Below are 24,434 nucleotides of genomic sequence, written 5' to 3'. Positions count from 1 at the left end.
CTGGGGCCGAGCTCCATGCCATCCAGGACCTCTATACCAGGCGGTGGTGTGGACAGCCCAGTACATCACTGGGGCCGAGCTCCATGCCATCCAGGACCTCTATACCAGGCGGTGGTGAGGACAGCCCAGTACATCACTGGGGCCGAGCTCCCTGCCATCCAGGACCTCTATATCAGGTGGTGGTGTGGACAGCCCAGTACATCACTGGGGCCGAGCTCCATGCCATCCAGGACCTCTATACCAGAGGGTGGTGAGGACAGCCCAGTACATCACTGGGGCCGAGCTCCCTGCCATCCAGGACCTCTATATCAGGTGGTGAGGACAGCCCAGTACATCACTGGGGCCGAGCTCCATGCCATCCAGGACCTCTATACCAGGCGGTGGTGGGGACAGCCCAGTACATCACTGGGGCTGAGCTCCCTGCCATCTAGGACCTCTATATCAGGTGGTGGTGGGGACAGCCCAGTACATCACTGGGGCCGAGCCCCCTGCCATCCAGGACCTCTATACCAGAGGGTGGGGACAGCCCAGTACATCACTGGGGCCGAACTCCCTGCCATCCAGGACCTCTATACCAGGTGGTGGTGTGGACAGCCCAGTACATCACTGGGGCCGAGCTCCCTGCCATCCAGGACCTCTATATCAGGTGGTGGGGACAGCCCAGTACATCACTGGGGCCGAGCTCCCTGCCATCCAGGACCTCTATACCAGATGGTGGTATGGACAGCCCAGTACATCACTGGGGCTGAGCTCCCTGCCATCCAGGACCTCTATATCAGGTGGTGGTGCAGACAGCCCAGTAAATCACTGGGGCTGAGCTCCCTGCCATCCAGGACCTCTATATCAGGTGGTGAGGACAGCCCAGTAAATCACTGGGGCTGAGCTCCCTGCCATCCAGGACCTCTATATCAGGTGGTGGTGTGGACAGCCCAGTACATCACTGGGGCCGAGCTCCCTGCCATCCAGGACCTCTATATCAGGTGGTGAGGACAGCCCAGTACATCACTGGGGCCGAGCTCCCTGCCATCCAGGACCTCTATATCAGGTGGTGGTGTGGACAGCCCAGTACATCACTGGGGCCGAGCTCCATGCCATCCGGGACCTCTATATCAGGTGGTGGTGTGGACAGCCCAGTAAATCACTGGGGCCGAGCTCCCTGCCATCCAGGACCTCTATACCAGATGGTGGTGTGGACAGCCCAGTACATCACTGGGGCCGAGCTCCCTGCCATCCAGGACCTCTATATCAGGTGGTGGTGTGGACAGCCCAGTACATCACTGGGGCTGAGCTCCCTGCCATCCGGGACCTCTATACCAGATGGTGGTGTGGACAGCCCAGTACATCACTGGGGCTGAGCTCCCTGCCATCCAGGACCTCTATATCAGGTGGTGGTGTGGACAGCCCAGTACATCACTGGGGCCGAGCTCCCTGCCATCCAGGACCTCTATCAGGTGGTGGTGTGGACAGCCCAATACATAACTGGGCCCGAGCTCCCTGCCATCCAGGACCTCTATACCAGATGGTGGTGTGGACAGCCCAGTACATCACTGGGGCCGAGCTCCCTGCCATCCAGGACCTCTATACCAGGTGGTGAGGACAGCCCAGTACATCACTGGGGCTGAGCTCCCTGCCATCTAGGACCTCTATACCAGAGGGTGGGGACAGCCCAGTACATCACTGGGGCCGAGCTCCCTGCCATCCAGGACCTCTATATCAGGTGGTGAGGACAGCCCAGTACATCACTGGGGCCGAGCTCCCTGCCATCCAGGACCTCTATATCAGGTGGTGGTGTGGACAGCCCAGTACATCACTGGGGCCAAGCTCCCTGCCATCCAGGACCTCTATATCAGGTGGTGGTGTGGACAGCCCAGTACATCACTGGGGCCGAGCTCCCTGCCATCCAGGACCTCTATATCAGGTGGTGGTGTGGACAGCCCAGTAAATCACTGGGGCCGAGCTCCCTGCCATCCAGGACCTCTATATCAGGTGGTGGTGTGGACAGCCCAGTACATCACTGGGGCTGAGCTCCCTGCCATCCGGGACCTCTATACCAGATGGTGGTGTGGACAGCCCAGTACATCACTGGGGCTGAGCTCCCTGCCATCCAGGACCTCTATATCAGGTGGTGGTGTGGACAGCCCAGTACATCACTGGGGCTGAGCTCCCTGCCATCCGGGACCTCTATACCAGATGGTGGTGTGGACAGCCCAGTACATCACTGGGGCCGAGCTCCCTGCCATCCAGGACCTCTATATCAGGCATGAGACTACTAAATAGCTAACATAATGGCTAAACTGACTATCTGAGTTGACTGTTATATATTATTCTTAAATTTGAAATGTTTTGCACACTGACAGGGCTCTACACACTGACAGGGCTCTACACACTGACAGGACTCTACACACTGACAGGACTCTACACACTGACAGGACTCTACACACTGACAGGACTCTACACACTGACAGGACTCTACACACTGACAGGACTCTACACTCTGACAGGACTCTACACACTGACAGGACTCTACACACTGACAGGACTCTACACACTGACAGGACTCTACACTCTGACAGGACTCTACACACTGACAGGACTCTACACACTGACAGGACTCTGACAGGACTCTACACACTGACAGGACTCTACACACTGACAGGACTCTACACACTGACAGGACTCTACACACTGACAGGACTCTACACACTGACAGGACTCTGACAGGACTCTACACACTGACAGGACTCTACACACTGACAGGACTCTACACACTGACAGGACTCTACACACTGACAGGACTCTGACAGGACTCTACACACTGACAGGACTCTACACACTGACAGGACTCTACACACTGATATTTTTCATTTTAAAGTTAATTTCCCGCATTTCTACAGCTTTTCCTTGGGGCAGAGAATGATTTTTTTCATAGCTCACCATGCTGTTTTTATGAGGATGACAGAAAATGTTGCAGTTTTAATGCTAATTTCCTGTCTATACATTTTGCCATGTGCTAATGACTTGTGCTATAGGGGGCCAACCCCCGGACCTCCCATGTAACAGACAGGCCAACCCCGGACCTCCCATGTAACAGACAGGCCAACCCCGGACCTCCCATGTAACAGACAGGCCAACCCCGGACCTCCCATGTAACAGACAGGCCAACCCCGGACCTCCCATGTAACAGACAGGCCAACCCCGGACCTCCCATGTAACAGACAGGCCAACCCCGGACCTCCCATGTAACAGACAGGCCAACCCCGGACCTCCCATGTAACAGATAGGCCAACCCCGGACCTCCCATGTAACAGACAGGCCAACCCCCCGGACCTCCCATGTAACAGACAGGCCAACCCCGGACCTCCCATGTAACAGACAGGCCAACCCCGGACCTCCCATGTAACAGACAGGCCAACCCCCCGGACCTCCCATGTAACAGACAGGCCAACCCCGGACCTCCCATGTAACAGACAGGCCAACCCCGGACCTCCCATGTAACAGACAGGCCAACCCCGGACCTCCCATGTAACAGACAGGCCAACCCCGGACCTCCCATGTAACAGACAGGCCAACCCCGGACCTCCCATGTAACAGACAGGCCAACCCCCCGGACCTCCCATGTAACAGACAGGCCAACCCCCGACCTCCCATGTAACAGACAGGCCAACCCCGGACCTCCCATGTAACAGACAGGCCAACCCCCCGGACCTCCCATGTAACAGACAGGCCAACCCCGGACCTCCCATGTAACAGACAGGCCAACCCCCGGACCTCCCATGTAACAGACAGGCCAACCCCGGACCTCCCATGTAACAGACAGGCCAACCCCGGACCTCCCATGTAACAGACAGGCCAACCCCGGACCTCCCATGTAACAGACAGGCCAACCCCGGACCTCCCATGTAACAGACAGGCCAACCCCCCGGACCTCCCATGTAACAGACAGGCCAACCCCGGACCTCCCATGTAACAGACAGGCCAACCCCGGACCTCCCATGTAACAGACAGGCCAACCCCCCGGACCTCCCATGTAACAGACAGGCCAACCCCGGACCTCCCATGTAACAGACAGGCCAACCCCCGGACCTCCCATGTAACAGACAGGCCAACCCCCGGACCTCCCATGTAACAGACAGGCCAACCCCGGACCTCCCATGTAACAGACAGGCCAACCCCCGGACCTCCCATGTAACAGACAGGCCAACCCCCGGACCTCCCATGTAACAGACAGGCCAACCCCCGGACCTCCCATGTAACAGACAGGCCAACCCCGGACCTCCCATGTAACAGACAGGCCAACCCCGGACCTCCCATGTAACAGACAGGCCAACCCCCCGGACCTCCCATGTAACAGACAGGCCAACCCCCGACCTCCCATGTAACAGACAGGCCAACCCCGGACCTCCCATGTAACAGACAGGCCAACCCCCCGGACCTCCCATGTAACAGACAGGCCAACCCCGGACCTCCCATGTAACAGACAGGCCAACCCCCGGACCTCCCATGTAACAGACAGGCCAACCCCGGACCTCCCATGTAACAGACAGGCCAACCCCGGACCTCCCATGTAACAGACAGGCCAACCCCGGACCTCCCATGTAACAGACAGGCCAACCCCGGACCTCCCATGTAACAGACAGGCCAACCCCCCGGACCTCCCATGTAACAGACAGGCCAACCCCGGACCTCCCATGTAACAGACAGGCCAACCCCGGACCTCCCATGTAACAGACAGGCCAACCCCCCGGACCTCCCATGTAACAGACAGGCCAACCCCGGACCTCCCATGTAACAGACAGGCCAACCCCCGGACCTCCCATGTAACAGACAGGCCAACCCCCGGACCTCCCATGTAACAGACAGGCCAACCCCGGACCTCCCATGTAACAGACAGGCCAACCCCCGGACCTCCCATGTAACAGACAAGCCAACCCCCGGACCTCCCATGTAACAGACAGGCCAACCCCCGGACCTCCCATGTAACAGACAGGCCAACCCCGGACCTCCCATGTAACAGACAGGCCAACCCCCCGGACCTCCCATGTAACAGACAGGCCAACCCCGGACCTCCCATGTAACAGACAGGCCAACCCCGGACCTCCCATGTAACAGACAGGCCAACCCCGGACCTCCCATGTAACAGACAGGCCAACCCCGGACCTCCCATGTAACAGACAGGCCAACCCCCCGGACCTCCCATGTAACAGACAGGTTAAAGTTCACCATAAAAGTCTGCACTGTTTTCACTTTTCTGATGAAAGTCTGAGCATCAAACTGACGGGTTCAACTTTGAACTTGTTTTCTTCACTTCAGTTGACACTTCGGTTTTTTGTATTTGTTCTCCAGACAGACCTTCAGTATGGTCAACTTTCTGAAGGGAAACACCGACCGGACCAACTCCAACCACACAGAGAGATCTCCCCTCATCAGATTCTCCCAAGATGACAGGTAAATTAGGGGGTTTTGTTGGTTCTCAGAAAGAGCCTTTGATATCACAGCAGTTATGTAGCGAGCTACGTATGTTGAATTGTATACAATTGAGGTGCACATGCATACATTTTAACAAATGGAGATAAATACCTAATATTCTTCTCCTAAACGACCCAGCTTCTATTCAACTTCTAGGTGATATGTGTAAAATGTTCCTCTTTGTGATTGCAGAGGACTACTCATGTCATGGTGGCTAGATACAGTGCAGATGAGGTTCTACCGTACATGTGCAGTGCATTCGGAAAGAATTCAGACCCCTTGACTTTTTCCACATTTATCCTTATTCTAAAATTGATTAAATAAAACATTTTCCTCATCAATCTAGACACAATACCCCTTAATGACAAGGCGAAAACAGGTTTTTAGACATTTTTGCAAATGTATTAATATTAAAAGCAGAAATACCTTTATTTAGATAAGTATTCAGACCCTTTGCTATGAGACTCGAAATTGAGCATCCATGAGATGTTTCTACAACTTGGAGTCCACCTGTGGTACATTCAATTGATTGGACATGATTTAGAAAGGCACACACCTGTCTATATAAGGTCCCACAGTTGACAGTGCATGTCAGAGCAAAAACCAAGCCATGAGGTCGAAGGAATTGTCCGTAGCGCTCGGAGAGGATTGTGTTGAGGCACAGATCTGGGGAAGGGTACCAAAACATTTCTGCAGCATTGAAGGTCCCCCAAGAAAACAATGGCCTCCATCCTTTTTTAAATATATATATTTTTTTGTGTTTTTCACCCCTTTTTTCTCCCCAATTTCGTGGTATTCAATTGGTAGTGGTTACAGTCTTGTCTCATCGCTGCAACTCCCGTACGGACTCGGGAGAGGCGAAGGTCGAGAGCCATGCGTCCTCTGAAACACAACCCAACCCAACCGCACTGCTTCTTGACACAATGCCATCCAACCCGGAAGCCAGCCATACCAATGTGTCGGAGGAAACACCATACAACTGGCGACCGTGTCAGCGTGCACTGCGCCTGGCCCGCCACAGGAGTCGCTAGTGCGCGATGAGACAAGGATATCCCTGCCGGCCAAACCCTCCCCTAACCCGGACGACGCTGGGCCAATTGTGCGCCGCCCCATGAGCCTCCCGGTCGCGGCTGGCTGCGATAGAGCCTGGGCTTGAACCCAGGCCTCCATCATTCTTAAATGGAAGAAGTTTGGAACCACCAAGACTCTTCCTAGTGCTGGCCGCCCGGCCAAACTGAGCAATCGGGGGAGAGGGGTCTTGGTCAGGGAGGTGACCAAGAACCCGATGGCCACTCTGACAGCTCCAGAGTTCCTCTGTGGAGATGGGAGAACCTTCCAGAAGGACAACCATCTCTGCAGAACTCCACCAATCGGGCCTTATGGTAGAGTGGCCAGATGGAAGCCATTCCTCAGTAAAAGGCACATGACCATCCGCTTGGAGTTTGCCAAAAGGCACCTAAAGTACTCTCAGACCATGAGAAACAAGATTCTCTGGTCTGATGAAACCAACACTTAACTATTTGGCCTGAACGCCAAGCATCACGTCTGGAGGAAACCTGGCACCATCCCTACGGTGAAGCTTGGTGGTGTTAGCAACATGATGTGGTGGGACTAGTCAGGGTTGAGGGAAAGATGAATGGAGCAAAGTACAGAGAGAGATCCTTGATAAAAACCTGCTCCAGAGTGCTCAGGACCTTAGACTGGGGCAAAGGTTAATCTTCAAACAGGACAACGACCCTAAGCACACAGCCAAGAAAACGCAGGAGTGGCTTCAGGACAAGTCTCTGAATGTCCTTGAGTGGCTCAGCCTGGATTTAAATAGCTGTGCAGCGACACTTCCCATCCAACCTTGAGCAGAGCTTGAGAGGATCTGCAGAGAAGAATGGGAGAAAGTCCCCAAATGCAAGTGTGCCAAGCTTGTAGCGTCATACCCAAGAATTTTCTAGGCTGTAATCGCTGCCAAAGGTGCTTCAACTAAGTACTAAGTACAAAGTACTGTGTGTAGATTGATGAGGGGAAAAAACTATTTAATCCATTTTAGAATAAGGCTGTAATGTGACAAAATGTGGAAAAGGTCAAGGGGTCTGAATACTTTCCGAAGGCAATGCACATGCTGAAGGAGTGAAAAAGCTCCCAGGAATATAATAAATAACAGTGGTTGTCTCCATGTTATTAAGTCCCTCTCATTGTGTCCATACAAGTTTCGTTCTCAGCTGCAACAGCCATCAAATCTAAAAAATTAGACATCAAAATGTAAAATAAATAAAATAATGAACCTTTATTTTGACAGGTCTCTTTTGCAGATGAGCCCTGTAGATGCGTCGAATACACATCAATCTAAACTATACACATCATTATACACATCATTATAAACTGGTGGAAATGAATGTTGATTGGCTGACAGCTGTGGTATATCAGACCGTATACCATGGGTAAAACAAAACGCAATACACATCACTAGACACTATACACATCACTAGACACATCAATATACACTATACAGTGTCAGTGTAGATCTGTTGTACATTATTATAGATATGTTGTATATTATTATAGATGTGTTGTACATTATTATAGATGTGTTGTACATTATTATAGATGTGTTGTACATTATTATAGATGTGTTGTACATTATTATAGATGTGTTGTACATTATTATAGATCTGTTGTACATTATTATAGATGTGTTGTACATTATTATAGATCTGTTGTACATTATTATAGATCTGTTGTACATTATTATAGATGTGTTGTACATTATTATAGATCTGTTGTACATTATTATAGATGTGTTGTACATTATTATAGATGTGTTGTAGATTATAGATGTGTTGTACATTATAGATGTGTTGTATATTATTATAGATCTGTTGTATATTATTATAGATGTGTTGTACATTATTATAGATGTGTTGTATATTATAGATCTGTTGTACATTATTATAGATGTGTTGTACATTATTATAGATGGGTTGTATATTATTATAGATGTGTTGTATATTATTATAGATCTGTTGTACATTATTATAGATGTGTTGTAGATTATTATAGATGTGTTGTATATTATTATAGATCTGTTGTACATTATTATAGATGTGTTGTAGATTATTATAGATGTGTTGTACATTATTATAGATGTGTTGTACATTATTATAGATCTGTTGTACATTATTATAGATGTGTTGTACATTATTATAGATGTGTTGTACATTATTATAGATCTGTTGTACATTATTATAGATGTGTTGTACATTATTATAGATCTGTTGTACATTATTATAGATCTGTTGTACATTATTATAGATCTGTTGTACATTATTATAGATGTGTTGTACATTATTATAGATCTGTTGTACATTATTATAGATGTGTTGTACATTATTATAGATGTGTTGTAGATTATAGATGTGTTGTACATTATTATAGATGTGTTGTAGATTATTATAGATGTGTTGTAGATTATAGATGTGTTGTATATTATTATAGATCTGTTGTAGATTATAGATGTGTTGTACATTATAGATGTGTTGTACGTTATAGATCTGTTGTACATTATTATAGATGTGTTGTAGATTATAGATGTGTTGTACATTATTATAGATCTGTTGTACATTATTATAGATGTGTTGTACATTATTATAGATGTGTTGTAGATTATTATAGATGTGTTGTAGATTATAGATGTGTTGTATATTATTATAGATCTGTTGTAGATTATAGATGTGTTGTACATTATAGATGTGTTGTACGTTATAGATCTGTTGTACATTATTATAGATGTGTTGTAGATTATAGATGTGTTGTATATTATTATAGATCTGTTGTACATTATTATAGATGTGTTGTAGATTATAGATGTGTTGTATATTATTATAGATCTGTTGTACATTATTATAGATGTGTTGTAGATTATAGATGTGTTGTACATTATTATAGATCTGTTGTAGATTATTATAGATGTGTTGTATATTATTATAGATCTGTTGTAGATTATTATAGATGTGTTGTACATTATTATAGATCTGTTGTAGATTATTATAGATGTGTTGTATATTATTATAGATGTGTTGTACATTATTATAGATGTGTTGTACATTATTATAGATGTGTTGTACATTATTATAGATGTGTTGTACATTATTATAGATCTGTTGTACATTATTATAGATGTGTTGTATATTATTATAGATGTGTTGTACATTATTATAGATGTGTTGTAGATTATTATAGATGTGTTGTATATTATAGATGTGTTGTATATTATTATAGATGTGTTGTACATTATTATAGATCTGTTGTAGATTATTATAGATGTGTTGTATATTATTATAGATGTGTTGTAGATTATAGATGTGTTGTATATTATTATAGATCTGTTGTATATTATTATAGATGTGTTGTACATTATTATAGATGTGTTGTACATTATTATAGATGTGTTGTACATTATTATAGATCTGTTGTAGATTATTATAGATGTGTTGTACATTATTATAGATGTGTTGTACATTATTATAGATGTGTTGTATATTATTATAGATGTGTTGTATATTATTATAGATGTGTTGTAGATTATAGATGTGTTGTACATTATTATAGATGTGTTGTACGTTATTATAGATGTGTTGTATATTATTATAGATGTGTTGTACATTATTATAGATGTGTTGTAGATTATAGATGTGTTGTACATTATAGATGTGTTGTACGTTATAGATCTGTTGTATATTATTATAGATGTGTTGTAGATTATAGATGTGTTGTACATTATTATAGATCTGTTGTACATTATTATAGATGTGTTGTACATTATTATAGATGTGTTGTAGATTATTATAGATGTGTTGTAGATTATAGATGTGTTGTAGATTATTATAGATGTGTTGTACATTATTATAGATGTGTTGTATATTATTATAGATCTGTTGTATATTATTATAGATGTGTTGTATATTATTATAGATCTGTTGTATATTATTATAGATCTGTTGTATATTATTATAGATCTGTTGTATATTATTATAGATGTGTTGTATATTATTATAGATCTGTTGTATATTATTATAGATCTGTTGTATATTATTATAGATGTGTTGTATATTATTATAGATGTGTTGTATATTATTATAGATGTGTTGTATATTATTATAGATGTGTTGTATATTATTATAGATGTGTTGTATATTATTATAGATGTGTTGTACATTATTATAGATGTGTTGTACATTATTATAGATGTGTTGTACATTATAGATGTGTTGTATATTATTATAGATGTGTTGTACATTATTATAGATGTGTTGTATATTATTATAGATCTGTTGTATATTATTATAGATGTGTTGTATATTATTATAGATGTGTTGTATATTATTATAGATGTGTTGTACATTATTATAGATGTGTTGTACATTATTATAGATGTGTTGTACATTATAGATGTGTTGTACATTATTATAGATGTGTTGTACATTATTATAGATGTGTTGTACATTATAGATGTGTTGTATATTATTATAGATGTGTTGTACATTATTATAGATGTGTTGTAGATTATAGATGTGTTGTAGATTATTATAGATCTGTTGTACAGATAACTGGGACCGTGTGTTGTGTTGAATTTGCATTCAGTGCTTTCCCTGTGATTGATTGATCATTGATTCATTCCCTGTGATTGATTGATCATTGATTCATTCCCAGTGATTGATTGATCATTGATTCATTCCCTGTGATTGATTGATCATTGATGCATTCCCAGTGATTGATTGATCATTGATTCATTCCCTGTGATTGATTGATCATTGATTCATTCCCAGTGATTGATTGATCATTGATTCATTCCCTGTGATTGATTGATCATTGATTCATTCCCAGTGATTGATTGATCATTGATTCATTCCCTGTGATTGATTGATCATTGATTCATTCCCTGTGATTGATTGATCATTGATTCATTCCCAGTGATTGATTGATCATTGATTCATTCCCAGTGATTGATTGATCATTGATTCATTCCCAGTGATTGATTGATCATTGATTCATTCCCAGTGATTGATTGATCATTGATTCATTCCCAGTGATTGATTGATCATTGATTCATTCACAGTGATTGTTGTCTATGCGATTTCCAGTATTGATTAATTCATTAATTTGTATTATGTTTCCAGTATAACGTACATGTTGCTGTATGGGACAACAGCTAATAACCTTTAGCATTATCGTTAGCATTATCGATATGTTCCAGTATAACGTACTTGACACTGTATGAGGGCGAGGAGACATGGGACAACTGTTAATAACCTGTATTATTACCTATATGTTCCAGTATAACGTACTTGACACTGCATGAGGGGGATGAGACATGGGACAACTGTTAATAACCTGTATTATTACCTATATGTTCCAGTATAATGTACATGACCCTGTATGAGGGCGAGGAGACATGGGACAACTGTTAATAACCTGTATTATTACCTATATGTTCCAGTATAACGTACTTGACACTGCATGAGGGGCGATGAGACATGGGACAACTGTTAATAACCTGTATTATTACCTATATGTTCCAGTATAATGTACATGACCCTGTATGAGGGCGAGGAGACATGGGACAACTGTTAATAACCTGTATTATTACCTATATGTTCCAGTATAACGTACATGACCCTGTATGAGGGCGAGGAGACATGGGATAACAGCAGTTTGGAGCTGGATAGGAGGTGTCGTCTGGGGAGTGAGGTCACTAGCCTGTCCCTGTCACGATCCTCCTCCACAGAGAAAGACCCTCTGGACGTACACCTAAACTTCAAACTGTCCAACAGCATGAGGTAAAGCTCATCTCTCTGTCTTTGTTGCTGTCTCCTACACCTAAACTTCAAACTCTCCAACAGCATGAGGTAAAGCTCATCTCTCTGTCTTTGTTGCTGTCTCCTACACCTAAACGTCAAACTCTCCAACAGCATGAGGTAAAGCTCATCTCTGTCTTTGTTGCTGTCCCCTACACCTGAACTTCAAACTCTCCAACAGCATGAGGTAAAGCTCATCTCTCTGTCTTTGTTGCTGTCTCTGTCTCTCTGTTAGTTCAATTCAATTAAAATAATAGGCTTTATTGGCATGGGAAAAAAATGTTAACATTGCCAAAGCAAGTGATATAAACAATCACAAATTAACAGTTAACATAAAACACACAAAATTTTTAAAATGAGAAAGACTTGAAATGTTAAATGATTAACTGTGTACAAAAACCAACACAGAAACGAGTGTATTGGTCTGAACCTGTACAGGCTGTCAGTCTAGACACCTAACTAAATAAAATATAAAATACGTCTATAAATGAAGAGAAAATAGCTTACAGACTAATTCAGCTACAGTACTTACACCGTACAGAAGTTGCTGTCTCCTCTAGGGCCCTCTCAGCAGCTGTCTCCACTAGGGCCCTCTCAGCAGCTGTCTCCACTAGGGCCCTCTCAGCAGCTGTCTCCACTAGGGCCCTCTCAGCAGCTGTCTCCACTAGGGCCCTCTCAGCAGCTGTCTCCACTAGGGCCCTCTCGGCAGCTGTCTCCACTAGGGCCCTCTAGACAGCTGTTTCCACTAGGGCCCTCTCAGCAGCTGTCTCCTCTAGGGCCCTCTAGACAGCTGTCTCCACTAGGGCCCTCTAGACAGCTGTCTCCACTAGGGCCCTCTAGACAGCTGTTTCCACTAGGGCCCTCTCAGCAGCTGTCTCCACTAGGGCCCTCTCAGCAGCTGTCTCCACTAGGGCCCTCTCAGCAGCTGTCTCCACTAGGGCCCTCTAGACAGCTGTCTCCACTAGGGCCCTCTAGGCAGCTGTCTCCACTAGGGCCCTCTAGACAGCTGTCTCCACTAGGGCCCTCTAGACAGCTGTCTCCACTAGGGCCCTCTAGAAAGCTGTTTCCACTAGGGCCCTCTAGACAGCTGTTTCCACTAGGGCCCTCTCAGCAGCTGTCTCCACTAGGGCCCTCTAGACAGCTGTTTCCACTAGGGCCCTCTAGACAGCTGTCTCCACTAGGGCCCTCTCGGTAGCTGTCTCCACTAGGGCCCTCTCAGCAGCTGTCTCCACTAGGGCCCTCTAGGCAGCTGTCTCCACTAGGGCCCTCTAGGCAGCTGTCTCCACTAGGGCCCTCTCAGCAGCTGTCTCCTCTAGGGCCCTCTCAGCAGCTGTCTCCTCTAGGGCCCTCTCAGCAGCTGTCTCCACTAGGGCCCTCTAGGCAGCTGTCTCCACTAGGGCCCTCTCAGCAGCTGTCTCCACTAGGGCCCTCTCAGCAGCTGTCTCCACTAGGGCCCTCTCAGCAGCTGTCTCCACTAGGGCCCTCTCAGCAGCTGTCTCCACTAAGGCCCTCTCAGCAGCTGTCTGCACTAGGGCCCTCTCAGCAGCTGTCTCCACTAGGGCCCTCTCAGCAGCTGTCTCTACTAGGGCCCTCTCAGCAGCTGTCTCCACTAGGGCCCTCTAGGCAGCTGTCTCCACTAGGGCCCTCTAGGCAGCTGTCTCCACTAGGGCCCTCTAGGCAGCTGTCTCCACTAGGGCCCTCTAGGCAGCTGTCTCCACTAGGGCCCTCTCAGCAGCTGTCTCCACTAGGGCCCTCTCAGCAGCTGTCTCCACTAGGGCCCTCTAGGCAGCTGTCTCCACTAGGGCCCTCTCGGCAGCTGTCTCCACTAGGGCCCTCTAGACAGCTGTTTTCACTAGGGCCCTCTAGACAGCTGTCTCCACTAGGGCCCTCTCAGCAGCTGTCTCTACTAGGGCCCTCTCAGCAGCTGTCTCCACTAGGGCCCTCTAGACAGCTGTCTCCACTAGGGCCCTCTAGGCAGCTGTCTCCACTAGGGCCCTCTCAGCAGCTGTCTCCTCTAGGGCCCTCTCAGCAGCTGTCTCCTCTAGGGCCCTCTCAGCAGCTGTCTCCTCTAGGGCCCTCTCAGCAGCTGTCTCCTCTAGGGCCCTCTCAGCAGCTGTCTCCACTAGGGCCCTCTAGACAGCTGTCTCCACTAGGGCCCTCTAGACAGCTGTCTCCACTAGGGCCCTCTAGGCAGCTGTCTCCACTAGGGCCCTCTAGGCAGCTGTCTCCACTAGGGCCCTCTCAGCAGCTGTTTCCACTAGGGCCCTCTAGACAGCTGTCTCCACTAGGGCCCTCTCGGTAGCTGTCTCCACTAGGGCCCTCTAGACAGCTGTCTCCACTAGGGCCCTCTCAGCAGCTGTCTCCACTAGGGCCCTCTCAGCAGCTGTCTCCACTAGGGCCCTCTCAGCAGCTGTCTCCACTAGGGCCCTCTCAGCAGCTGTCTCCACTAGGGCCCTCTAGACAGCTGTCTCCACTAGGGCCCTCTAGACAGCTGTCTCCACTAGGGCCCTCTCAGCAGCTGTTTCCACTAGGGCCCTCTAGACAGCTGTCTCCACTAGGGCCCTCTAGACAGCTGTCTCCACTAGGGCCCTCTAGACAGCTGTCTCCACTAGGGCCCTCTAGACAGCTGTCTCCACTAGGGCCCTCTAGACAGCTGTCTCCACTAGGGCCCTCTAGGCAGCTGTCTCCACTAGGGCCCTCTCAGCAGCTGTCTCCACTAGGGCCCTCTCAGCAGCTGTCTCCACTAAGGCCCTCTCAGCAGCTGTCTCCACTAGGGCCCTCTAGGCAGCTGTCTCCACTAGGGCCCTCTCAATCATATCAATCAATCATTTGCAAAAATGTCTAAAAACCTGTTTTCGCTTTGTCATTATGGGTTATTGTGTGTAGATTGATTGAATTTTTTTTTTATCCCTTTGAGAATAAGGCTGTAACGTAACAAAATGTTGAAAAAGTGAAGGGGTCTGAATAGTTTCCGAATGCACTGTATTCACGTTCCTTTGGCTTTGATGCCTCACGGTTGAGTCATGCTCTGTTCCAGTAGACTGTCTGTCTCTCTGTCTCAATGTTTCACTGTCTGTCTCTCACTGTCTCTCTCTGTCACTGTCTCACTGTATGTCTCTCTCTCTGTCTCTGTCTCACTGTCTCACTGTCTATCTCTCACTGTCTCACTGTATGTCTCTCACTGTCTCACTATATGTCTCTCACTGTCTCACTCTCACTGTCTCACTCTCACTGTCTCACTGTCTCACTGTCTGTCTCTCACTGTCTCACTGTCTCTCACTCTGTCTCACTGTCTGTCTCTCACTGTCTCACTGTCTGACTGTCTGTCTCTCACTGTCTGACTGTCTGTCTCTCACTGTCTCACTGTCTGTCTCTCTCTGTCTCTGTCTTACTGTCTGTCTCTCTCTGTCTCTGTCTCACTGTCTGTCTCTGTCCTTCTCTCTCTGTCTGTCTCTCTCTGTCTCTGTCTCACTGTCTGTCTCTGTCCTTCTCTCTCTGTCTGTCTCTCTCTGTCTCTGTCTCACTGTCTGTCTCTGTCCTTCTCTCTCTGTCTGTCTCTCTCTGTCTCTGTCTCACTGTCTGTCTCTCTCTGCCTCTGTCCCTCCATGTTCAGAGGCTGTACTACATTATACTCACCACCTGGGTCTCCAAAAGGCTACATCACCTAGTAAACTACATCTAATATGGGGTTATTTTTCTTTACAGATCTTGCCTCTCCATCTTTAAAATCACCTGTATCTTCACCTTTGTCGTCCTCATGTCTGTAAGTGGATTGTCTTGTGACAGATAACTCAGTCATATTGATTATCATGTGTCAATATCAGTTCATCCTTGATTTCTAGAGAAGGTAACAGTTTCAGAATGCTGTGTGTGTGTGTGTGTGTGTGTGTGTGTGTGTGTGTGTGTGTGTGTGTGTGTGTGTGTGTGTGTGTGTGTGTGTGTGTGTGTGTGTGTGTGTGTGTCTGTGTGTATGTCGTTTCTCCAGTTGTTCTTCAGTATGTATCCAGACAGAGACAACCCTTGGAGGATGCTGGCTGTCTCCCCTACAGAGAGCTTCTGTATCCTTCTACTACATCAGTCCCGTACAACACAGTACTGTAGCTATAGTACTGTTGAGTCTACTACATCAGTCCCATACAACACAGTACTGTAACTATAGTACTGTTGAGTCTACTACATCAGTCCCATACAACACAGTACTGTAACTATAGTACTGTTGAGTCTACTACATCAGTCCCATACAACACAGTACCGTAGCTATAGTACTGTTGAGTCTACTACATCAGTCCCATACAATACAGTACTGTAACTATAGTACTGTTGAGTCTACTACATCAGTCCCATACAACACAGTACTGTAACTATAGTACTGTTGAGTCTACTACATCAGTCCCATACAACACAGTACTGTAACTATAGTACTGTTGAGTCTACTACATCAGTCCCATACAACACAGTACCGTAGCTATAGTACTGTTGAGTCTACTACATCAGTCCCATACAATACAGTACTGTAACTATAGTACTGTTGAGTCTACTACATCAGTCCCATACAACACAGTACTGTAGCTATAGTACTGTTGAGTCTACTACATCAGTCCCGTACAACACAGTACTGTAGCTATAGTACTGTTGAGTCTACTACATCTATTGATATGTCAGGTTTCCCCGTATGAAAGACTTCTTGGTTAAATAAAGATTGGATAAAAGAAAAAATCCTAGTCATTTTCCTTGACCGCCTGCTGTCCAATAGCCTTGAACCTGACCGATTTCCATGACAACGCCTTGCTGAAGCTGCAGGTGGGCGGGCCTTTCGTGAGTGGCATGGTGGATCTGACCAATGAGGAGTACATCCTTATTCAGGTGGAGCAGACTGAAGAGGCGGGGCCACGGAGAAGGCGGGTCCAGACAGTAAGAGTCTCCACCCACGTTCCACCTCTGTTTCTGAATGCAGTTTGAAGTCCCAAATGGAACCCTATTCCCTACATAGTGTACTACTTTAGACCAGAGCCCTATTCCCTAATAGGGCACTACTATAGACCAGGGCCCTATTCCCTATATAGTGCACTACTTTAGACCAGAGCCCTATTCCCTATATAGTGCACTACTATAGACCAGAGCCCTATTCCCTATATAGTGCACTACTATAGACCAGAGCCCTATTCCCTATATAGGGCACTACTATAGACCAGGGCCCTATTCCCTATATAGTGCACTACTTTAGACCAGAGCCCTATTCCCTATATAGTGCACTACTATAGACCAGAGCCCTATTCCCTATATAGTGCACTACTATAGACCAGAGCCCTATTCCCTAATAGTGCACTACTTTAGACCAGAGCCCTATTCCCTATATAGTGCACTACTTTAGACCAGAGCCCTATTCCCTATATAGAGCACTACTTTAGACCAGAGCCCTATTCCCTATATAGAGCACTACTTTAGACCAGAGCCCTATTCCCTACATAGTGTACCACTTTAGACCAGAGCCCTATGGGTAGTGCACTTCAAAGGGAATAGGTTGCTATTTGGGATCTAGCCTGTGTTTTGCGGCGGCACCAATTTGATTGTAATACCGTATGGGTTTCTGTCTCCTTTTCAACAGGTGATGTATAACTGGACCATACCTCTGCATTCTGAACGGAGCGACCAGGTTATAACAACTAAAACATTTGCGATGTTGAGCAGGTATGTCCCCAAATCATTCCTGTCCTGCTCTCTACTAGTTAACATGCAAATTCCTGCTCTCTACTAGTTAACATGCAAATTCCTGCTCTCTACTAGTTAACATGCAAATTCCTGCTCTCTACTAGTTAACATGCAAATTCCTGCTCTCTACTAGTTAACATGCAAATTCCTGCTCTCTACTAGTTAACATGCAAATTCCTGCTCTCTACTAGTTAACATGCAAATTCCTGCTCTCTACTAGTTAACATGCAAATTCCTGCTCTCTACTAGTTAACATGCAAATTCCTGCTCTCTACTAGTTAACATGCAAATTCCTGCTCTCTACTAGTTAACATGCAAATTCCTGCTCTCTACTAGTTAACATGCAAATTCCTGCTCTCTACTAGTTAACATGCAAATTCCTGCTCTCTACTAGTTAACATGCAAATTCCTGCTCTCTACTAGTTAACATGCAAATTCCTGCTCTCTACTAGTTAACATGCAAATTCCTGCTCTCTACTAGTTAACATGCAAATTCCTGCTCTCTACTAGTTAACATGCAAATTCCTGCTCTCTACTAGTTAACATGCAAATTCCTGCTCTCTACTAGTTAACATGCAAATTCCTGCTCTCTACTAGTTAACATGCAAATTCCTGCTCTCTACTAGTTAACATGCAAATTCCTGCATGTCCTGAATGTCCAGTACTGTCCAGTCCAGTTATAGTACCATTGGCTTGTTCTCAGTTGTTCAGTCTGACTGTCCTGTATGGGGACAGTAGTTCAGTCTGATTGTCCTGTATGGGGACAGTAGTTCAGTCTGACTGTCCTGTATGGGGACAGTAGTTCAGTCTGACTGTTCTGTATGGGGACAGTAGTTCAGTCTGACTGTCCTGTATGGGGACAGTAGTTCAGTCTGATTGTCCTGTATGGGGACAGTAGTTCAGTCTGACTGTTCTGTATGGGGACAGTAGTTCAGTCTGACTGTCCTGTATGGGGACAGTAGTTCAGTCTGATTGTCCTGTATGGGGACAGTAGTTCAGTCTGACTGTCCTGTATGGGGACAGTAGTTCAGTCTGACTGTCCTGTATGGGGACAGTAGTTCAGTCTGACTGTCCTGTATGGGGACAGTAGTTCAGTCTGACTGTCCTGTATGGGGACAGTAGTTCAGTCTGATTGTCCTGTATGGGGACAGTAGTTCAGTCTGATTGTCCTGTATGGGGACAGTAGTTCAGTCTCACATCACTGAGTACCACTCTTCATATTTTCAAACATTGTGGTGTCTGCATCATGTTATGGGTATGCTTGTCATCGGCAAAGACTAGGGAGTTTTGAGGAACAGAATAGTAGGAAAACCGGGTTGTCTAATTTCCAACTGGAGTTGCTGACCAAGACGACATTTACATGTTCTGACTGGCCTAGTTACAAGTTTTACTGAATCGGCTTGAAAATCTATGGCAAGACTTGAAAATGGCTGTCTAGCAACGATCAGCAACCAACAACGACTTGTCTCCATGACTCCCTGTCTGTCTCCATAGTGACCCCATCATCATTACGGTGCAGGCGTTCGTCCAGGACGACTGAGTAGTTAACTGACTACAGTAACTAAATGACTCCCTGTCTGTCGCCATAGTGACCCCATCATCATTACGGTGCAGGCGTTCGTCCAGGACGACTCCATCGTCCCTCTCTCCATGACCCACCAGTCGCTCTACGTAACCGCGGAAAGGCAGGTGGTCATTGCTGCAGTCATCCTGGGGGGAGTTTACGTCCTCATCATCTTCGAGGTAAAGAGAGTGCGAGAGAGCTGTTCATTTTTATTGTTTATTTCACTTTTGTATATTATCTACCTCACTTGCTTTGGCAATGTTAACATATGTTTCCCATGCCAATAAAGCCCCTTGAATTGAATTGAGAAAGAGAGTGAGAGAGAGTGAGAGAGAGTGAGAGACAGAGAGAGAGAGACAGACAGAGAGAGACAGAGAGAGAGAGACAGACAGAGAGAGACAGAGAGAGAGAGACAGACAGAGAGAGACAGACAGAGAGAGACAGACAGAGAGAGAGAGAGACAGAGAGAGAGAGACAGACAGACAGAGAGAGAGAGAGCGCGAGAGAGAGACAGACAGAGAGAGAGAGACAGAGAGAGAGAGAGACAGACAGAGACAGACAGACAGACAGACAGACAGACAGACAGACAGACAGACAGACAGACAGACAGACAGAAGTAAGTCACACCCCTGGGCTTTTAACACAGTTTGTTATTACAGCTTGAATTAGAAATGGATTAAATTGAGATTTTGTGTCACCTCATAATTTCAATGTGGAATTTTCAACAAAATATACAAAAATGAAAAGCTGAAATCTCTTGAGTCAATAACCCCTTTGTTATGACAAGCCTAAATAAATTCAGTAGTAAAAATGTGCTCAACAAGTCACATAAAAAGTTGCATGGACAATGATAGTGTTTCATATGATTTTTGAATGACTACCTGATCTCTGTAACCCACACATACAATTATCTGTAAGGTCCCTCAGTCCAGCAGTGAATTTCAAACACAGATTCAACCACAAAGACCAGGGAGGTTTTCCAGTGCCTTGCAAAGAAGGGCACCTATTGGTAGATGGGTAAAAAAACAAAAAAGCAGACATTGAATATCCCTTTGAGCATGGTGAAGTTATTAATTACACTTTGGATGGTGTATCAATACACCCAGTCACTACAAAGATTTTTATTTATTTTTTATTTAACCTTTATTTAACTATGCAAGTCAATTAAAACCTCTTAAGGATCCGGCCTTTTTTTTTCAATTGTTGCCTAAAATGACATACCCAAATCTAACTGCCTGTAGCTCAGGACCTGAAGCAAGGATATGCATATTATTGATACCATTTGAAAGGAAACACTTTGAAGTTTGTGGAAATGTGAAAGGAATGTAGGAGAATATAACACATTAGATCTGGTAAATGATAATATCGACAATGTACCATCATTGAAATAAAATCCAAGAGAAATGGCATAATTAATTATTTTAGCCCATGCACAATTTAGATTCTGGCCACTAGATGGCAGCACTGTATGTGAAATGTTTTAGAGTGATCCAGTGAAATCTTGTATATGGATTCAAAATGTTGTGTCAAGACTGCTCAAATGTGCCTAATTGTTTGATTCATACATTTTCAAGTTCATAATTGTGCACTCTCCTCAAACAATAGCATGGTATTTTTTCACTGTAATAGCTACTGTAAATTGGACAGTGCAGTTAGATTAACAAGAATTTAAGCTTTCTGCCCATATCAGATATGTCTATGTCCTGGGACTTTTGTTTTGTTTCTTACAACCTCATGCTAATCACGTTAGCCTACGTTAGCTCAACCGTCCCGTGGACAGTCAAACCCGGACGACGCTGGGCCAATTGTGCGCCGCCCCAATCACGGACAGATGTGATACACCCATGGTCAGGCCATTGGTGACCCCAATGAATCAGTGGCCACTTCTTCATTTTATGACTGAGTCTCTGAGCCTTCTTTCACCATGGGATGACTGAGTCTCTGAGCCTTCTTTCACCATGGGATGACTGTGTCTCTGAGCCTTCTTTCACCATGGGATGACTGTGTCTCTGAGCCTTCTTTCACCATGGGATGACTGAGTCTCTGAGCTTTCTTTGACCATGGGATGACTGGGTCTCTGAGCCTTCTTTCACCATGGGATGACTGGGTCTCTGAGCCTTCTTTCACCATGGGATGACTGTGTCTCTGAGCCTTCTTTCACCATGGGATGACTGTGTCTCTGAGCCTTCTTTCACCATGGGATGACTGAGTCTCTGAGCCTTCTTTCACCATGGGATGACTGTGTCTCTGAGCCTTCTTTCACCATGGGATGACTGAGTCTCTGAGCCTTCTTTCACCATGGGATGACTGGGTCTCTGAGCCTTCTTTCACCATGGGATGACTGAGTCTCTGAGCCTTCTTTCACCATGAGATGACTGAGTCTCTGAGCCTTCTTTCACCATGGGATGACTGGGTCTCTGAGCCTTCTTTCACCATGGGATGACTGAGTCTCTGAGCCTTCTTTCACCATGGGATGACTGGGTCTCTGAGCCTTCTTTCACCATGGGATGACTGAGTCTCTGAGCCTTCTTTCACCATGGGATGACTGGGTCTCTGAGCCTTCTTTCACCATGGGATGACTGGGTCTCTGAGCCTTCTTTCACCATGGGATGACTGAGTCTCTGAGCCTTCTTTCACCATGGGATGACTGGGTCTCTGAGCCTTCTTTCACCATGGGATGACTGAGTCTCTGAGCCTTCTTTCACCATGGGATGACTGGGTCTCTGAGCCTTCTTTCACCATGGGATGACTGGGTCTCTGAGCCTTCTTTCACCATGGGATGACTGAGTCTTTGAGCCTTCTTTCACCATGGGATGACTGAGTCACTGAGCCTTTTTTCACCATGGGATGACTGAGTCTTTGAGCCTTCTTTCACCATGGGATGACTGAGTCACTGAGCCTTCTTTCACCATGGGATGACTGGGTCTCTGAGCCTTCTTTCACCATGGGATGACTGAGTCTCTGAGCCTTCTTTCACCATGGGATGACTGGGTCTCTGAGCCTTCTTTCACCATGGGATGACTGAGTCTCTGAGCCTTCTTTCACCATGGGATGACTGGGTCTCTGAGCCTTCTTTCACCATGGGATGACTGAGTCTCTGAGCCTTCTTTCACCATGGAATGATTGAGTCTCTGAGCCTTCTTTCACCATGGGATGACTGGGTCTCTGAGCCTTCTTTCACCATGGGATGACTGAGTCTCTGAGCCTTCTTTCACCATGGGATGACTGAGTCTCTGAGCCTTCTTTCACCATGGGATGACTGGGTCTCTGAGCCTTCTTTCACCATAGAATGACTGGGTCTCTGAGCCTTCTTTCACCATGGGATGACTGGGTCTCTGAGCCTTCTTTCACCATAGAATGACTGGGTCTCTGAGCCTTCCTTCACCATGGGATGACTGGGTCTCTGAGCCTTCTTTCACCATGGGATGACTGAGTCTCTGAGCCTTCTTTCACCATGGGATGACTGAGTCTCTGAGCCTTCTTTCACCATGGGATGACTGAGTCTCTGAGCCTTCTTTCACCATGGGATGACTGAGTCTCTGAGCCTTCTTTCACCATGGGATGACTGGGTCTCTGAGCCTTCTTTCACCATGGAATGATTGAGTCTCTGAGCCTTCTTTCACCATGGAATGATTGAGTCTCTGAGCCTTCTTTCACCATGGAATGATTGAGTCTCTGAGCCTTCTTTCACCATGGGATGACTGAGTCACTGAGCCTTCTTTCACCATGGGATGACTGGGTCTCTGAGCCTTTTTTCACCATGGGATGACTGGGTCTCTGAGCCTTCTTTCACCATGGGATGACTGAGTCTCTGAGCCTTCTTTCACCATGGGATGACTGAGTCTCTGAGCCTTCTTTCACCATGGGATGACTGAGTCACTGAGCCTTCTTTCACCATGGAATGACTGGGTCTCTGAGCCTTCTTTCACCATAGAATGACTGGGTCTCTGAGCCTTCTTTCACCATGGGATGACTGGGTCTCTGAGCCTTTTTTCACCATGGGATGACTGGGTCTCTGAGCCTTTTTTCACCATGGGATGACTGGGTCTCTGAGCCTTCTTTCACCATGGAATGATTGAGTCTCTGAGCCTTCTTTCACCATGGAATGATTGAGTCTCTGAGCCTTCTTTCACCATGGAATGATTGAGTCTCTGAGCCTTCTTTCACCATGGGATGACTGAGTCACTGAGCCTTCTTTCACCATGGGATGACTGGGTCTCTGAGCCTTTTTTCACCATGGGATGACTGGGTCTCTGAGCCTTCTTTCACCATGGGATGACTGAGTCACTGAGCCTTCTTTCACCATGGGATGACTGAGTCTCTGAGCCTTCTTTCACCATGGGATGACTGAGTCACTGAGCCTTCTTTCACCATAGGATGACTGAGTCACTAAGCCTTCTTTCACCATGGGATGACTGAGTCACTGAGCCTTCTTTCACCATGGGATGACTGAGTCACTGAGCCTTCTTTCACCATGGGATGATTGAGTCTCTGAGCCTTCTTTCACCATGGGATGACTGAGTCACTGAGCCTTCTTTCACCATGGGATGACTGAGTCACTGAGCCTTCTTTCACCATGGGATGACTGGGTCTCTGAGCCTTCTTTCACCATGGGATGACTGGGTCTCTGAGCCTTCTTTCACCATGGGATGACTGAGTCACTGAGCCTTCTTTCACCATGGGATGACTGGGTCTCTGAGCCTTCTTTCACCATGGGATGACTGGGTCTCTGAGCCTTCTTTCACCATGGGATGACTGAGTCTCTGAGCCTTCTTTCACCATGGGATGACTGAGTCTCTGAGCTTTCTTTGACCATGGGATGACTGGGTCTCTGAGCCTTCTTTCACCAT

At 46.1% G+C, this 24,434-nt stretch overlaps 1 protein-coding gene across 1 annotated transcript in view; it reads left to right on the top strand.

Moving 5' to 3' along the window:
• The window catches only part of LOC120036086 (P protein-like), a gene marked incomplete at its 3' end in the record, with an annotated part of 62,823 nt that overhangs the window by 10,323 nt on the left and 28,066 nt on the right, over positions 1–24,434 (top strand). Inside the window, exons 3-9 of the mRNA XM_038982549.1 lie at positions 5,348–5,445; positions 12,117–12,293; positions 16,017–16,074; positions 16,297–16,369; positions 17,065–17,222; positions 17,917–17,999; positions 19,610–19,763. Of these exons, the coding sequence (XP_038838477.1) occupies positions 5,348–5,445; positions 12,117–12,293; positions 16,017–16,074; positions 16,297–16,369; positions 17,065–17,222; positions 17,917–17,999; positions 19,610–19,763 (801 nt within the window). The remainder of the gene's footprint in view (positions 1–5,347; positions 5,446–12,116; positions 12,294–16,016; positions 16,075–16,296; positions 16,370–17,064; positions 17,223–17,916; positions 18,000–19,609; positions 19,764–24,434) is intronic.

Source organism: Salvelinus namaycush, unplaced genomic scaffold, assembly GCF_016432855.1.
Source record: "Salvelinus namaycush isolate Seneca unplaced genomic scaffold, SaNama_1.0 Scaffold1200, whole genome shotgun sequence".
NCBI classification, from domain to species: Eukaryota; Metazoa; Chordata; class Actinopteri; order Salmoniformes; family Salmonidae; genus Salvelinus; species Salvelinus namaycush.
The sequence above is the reverse complement of the archived record's forward strand: the minus strand, read 5'-3'. Positions and strand labels throughout refer to the sequence as shown.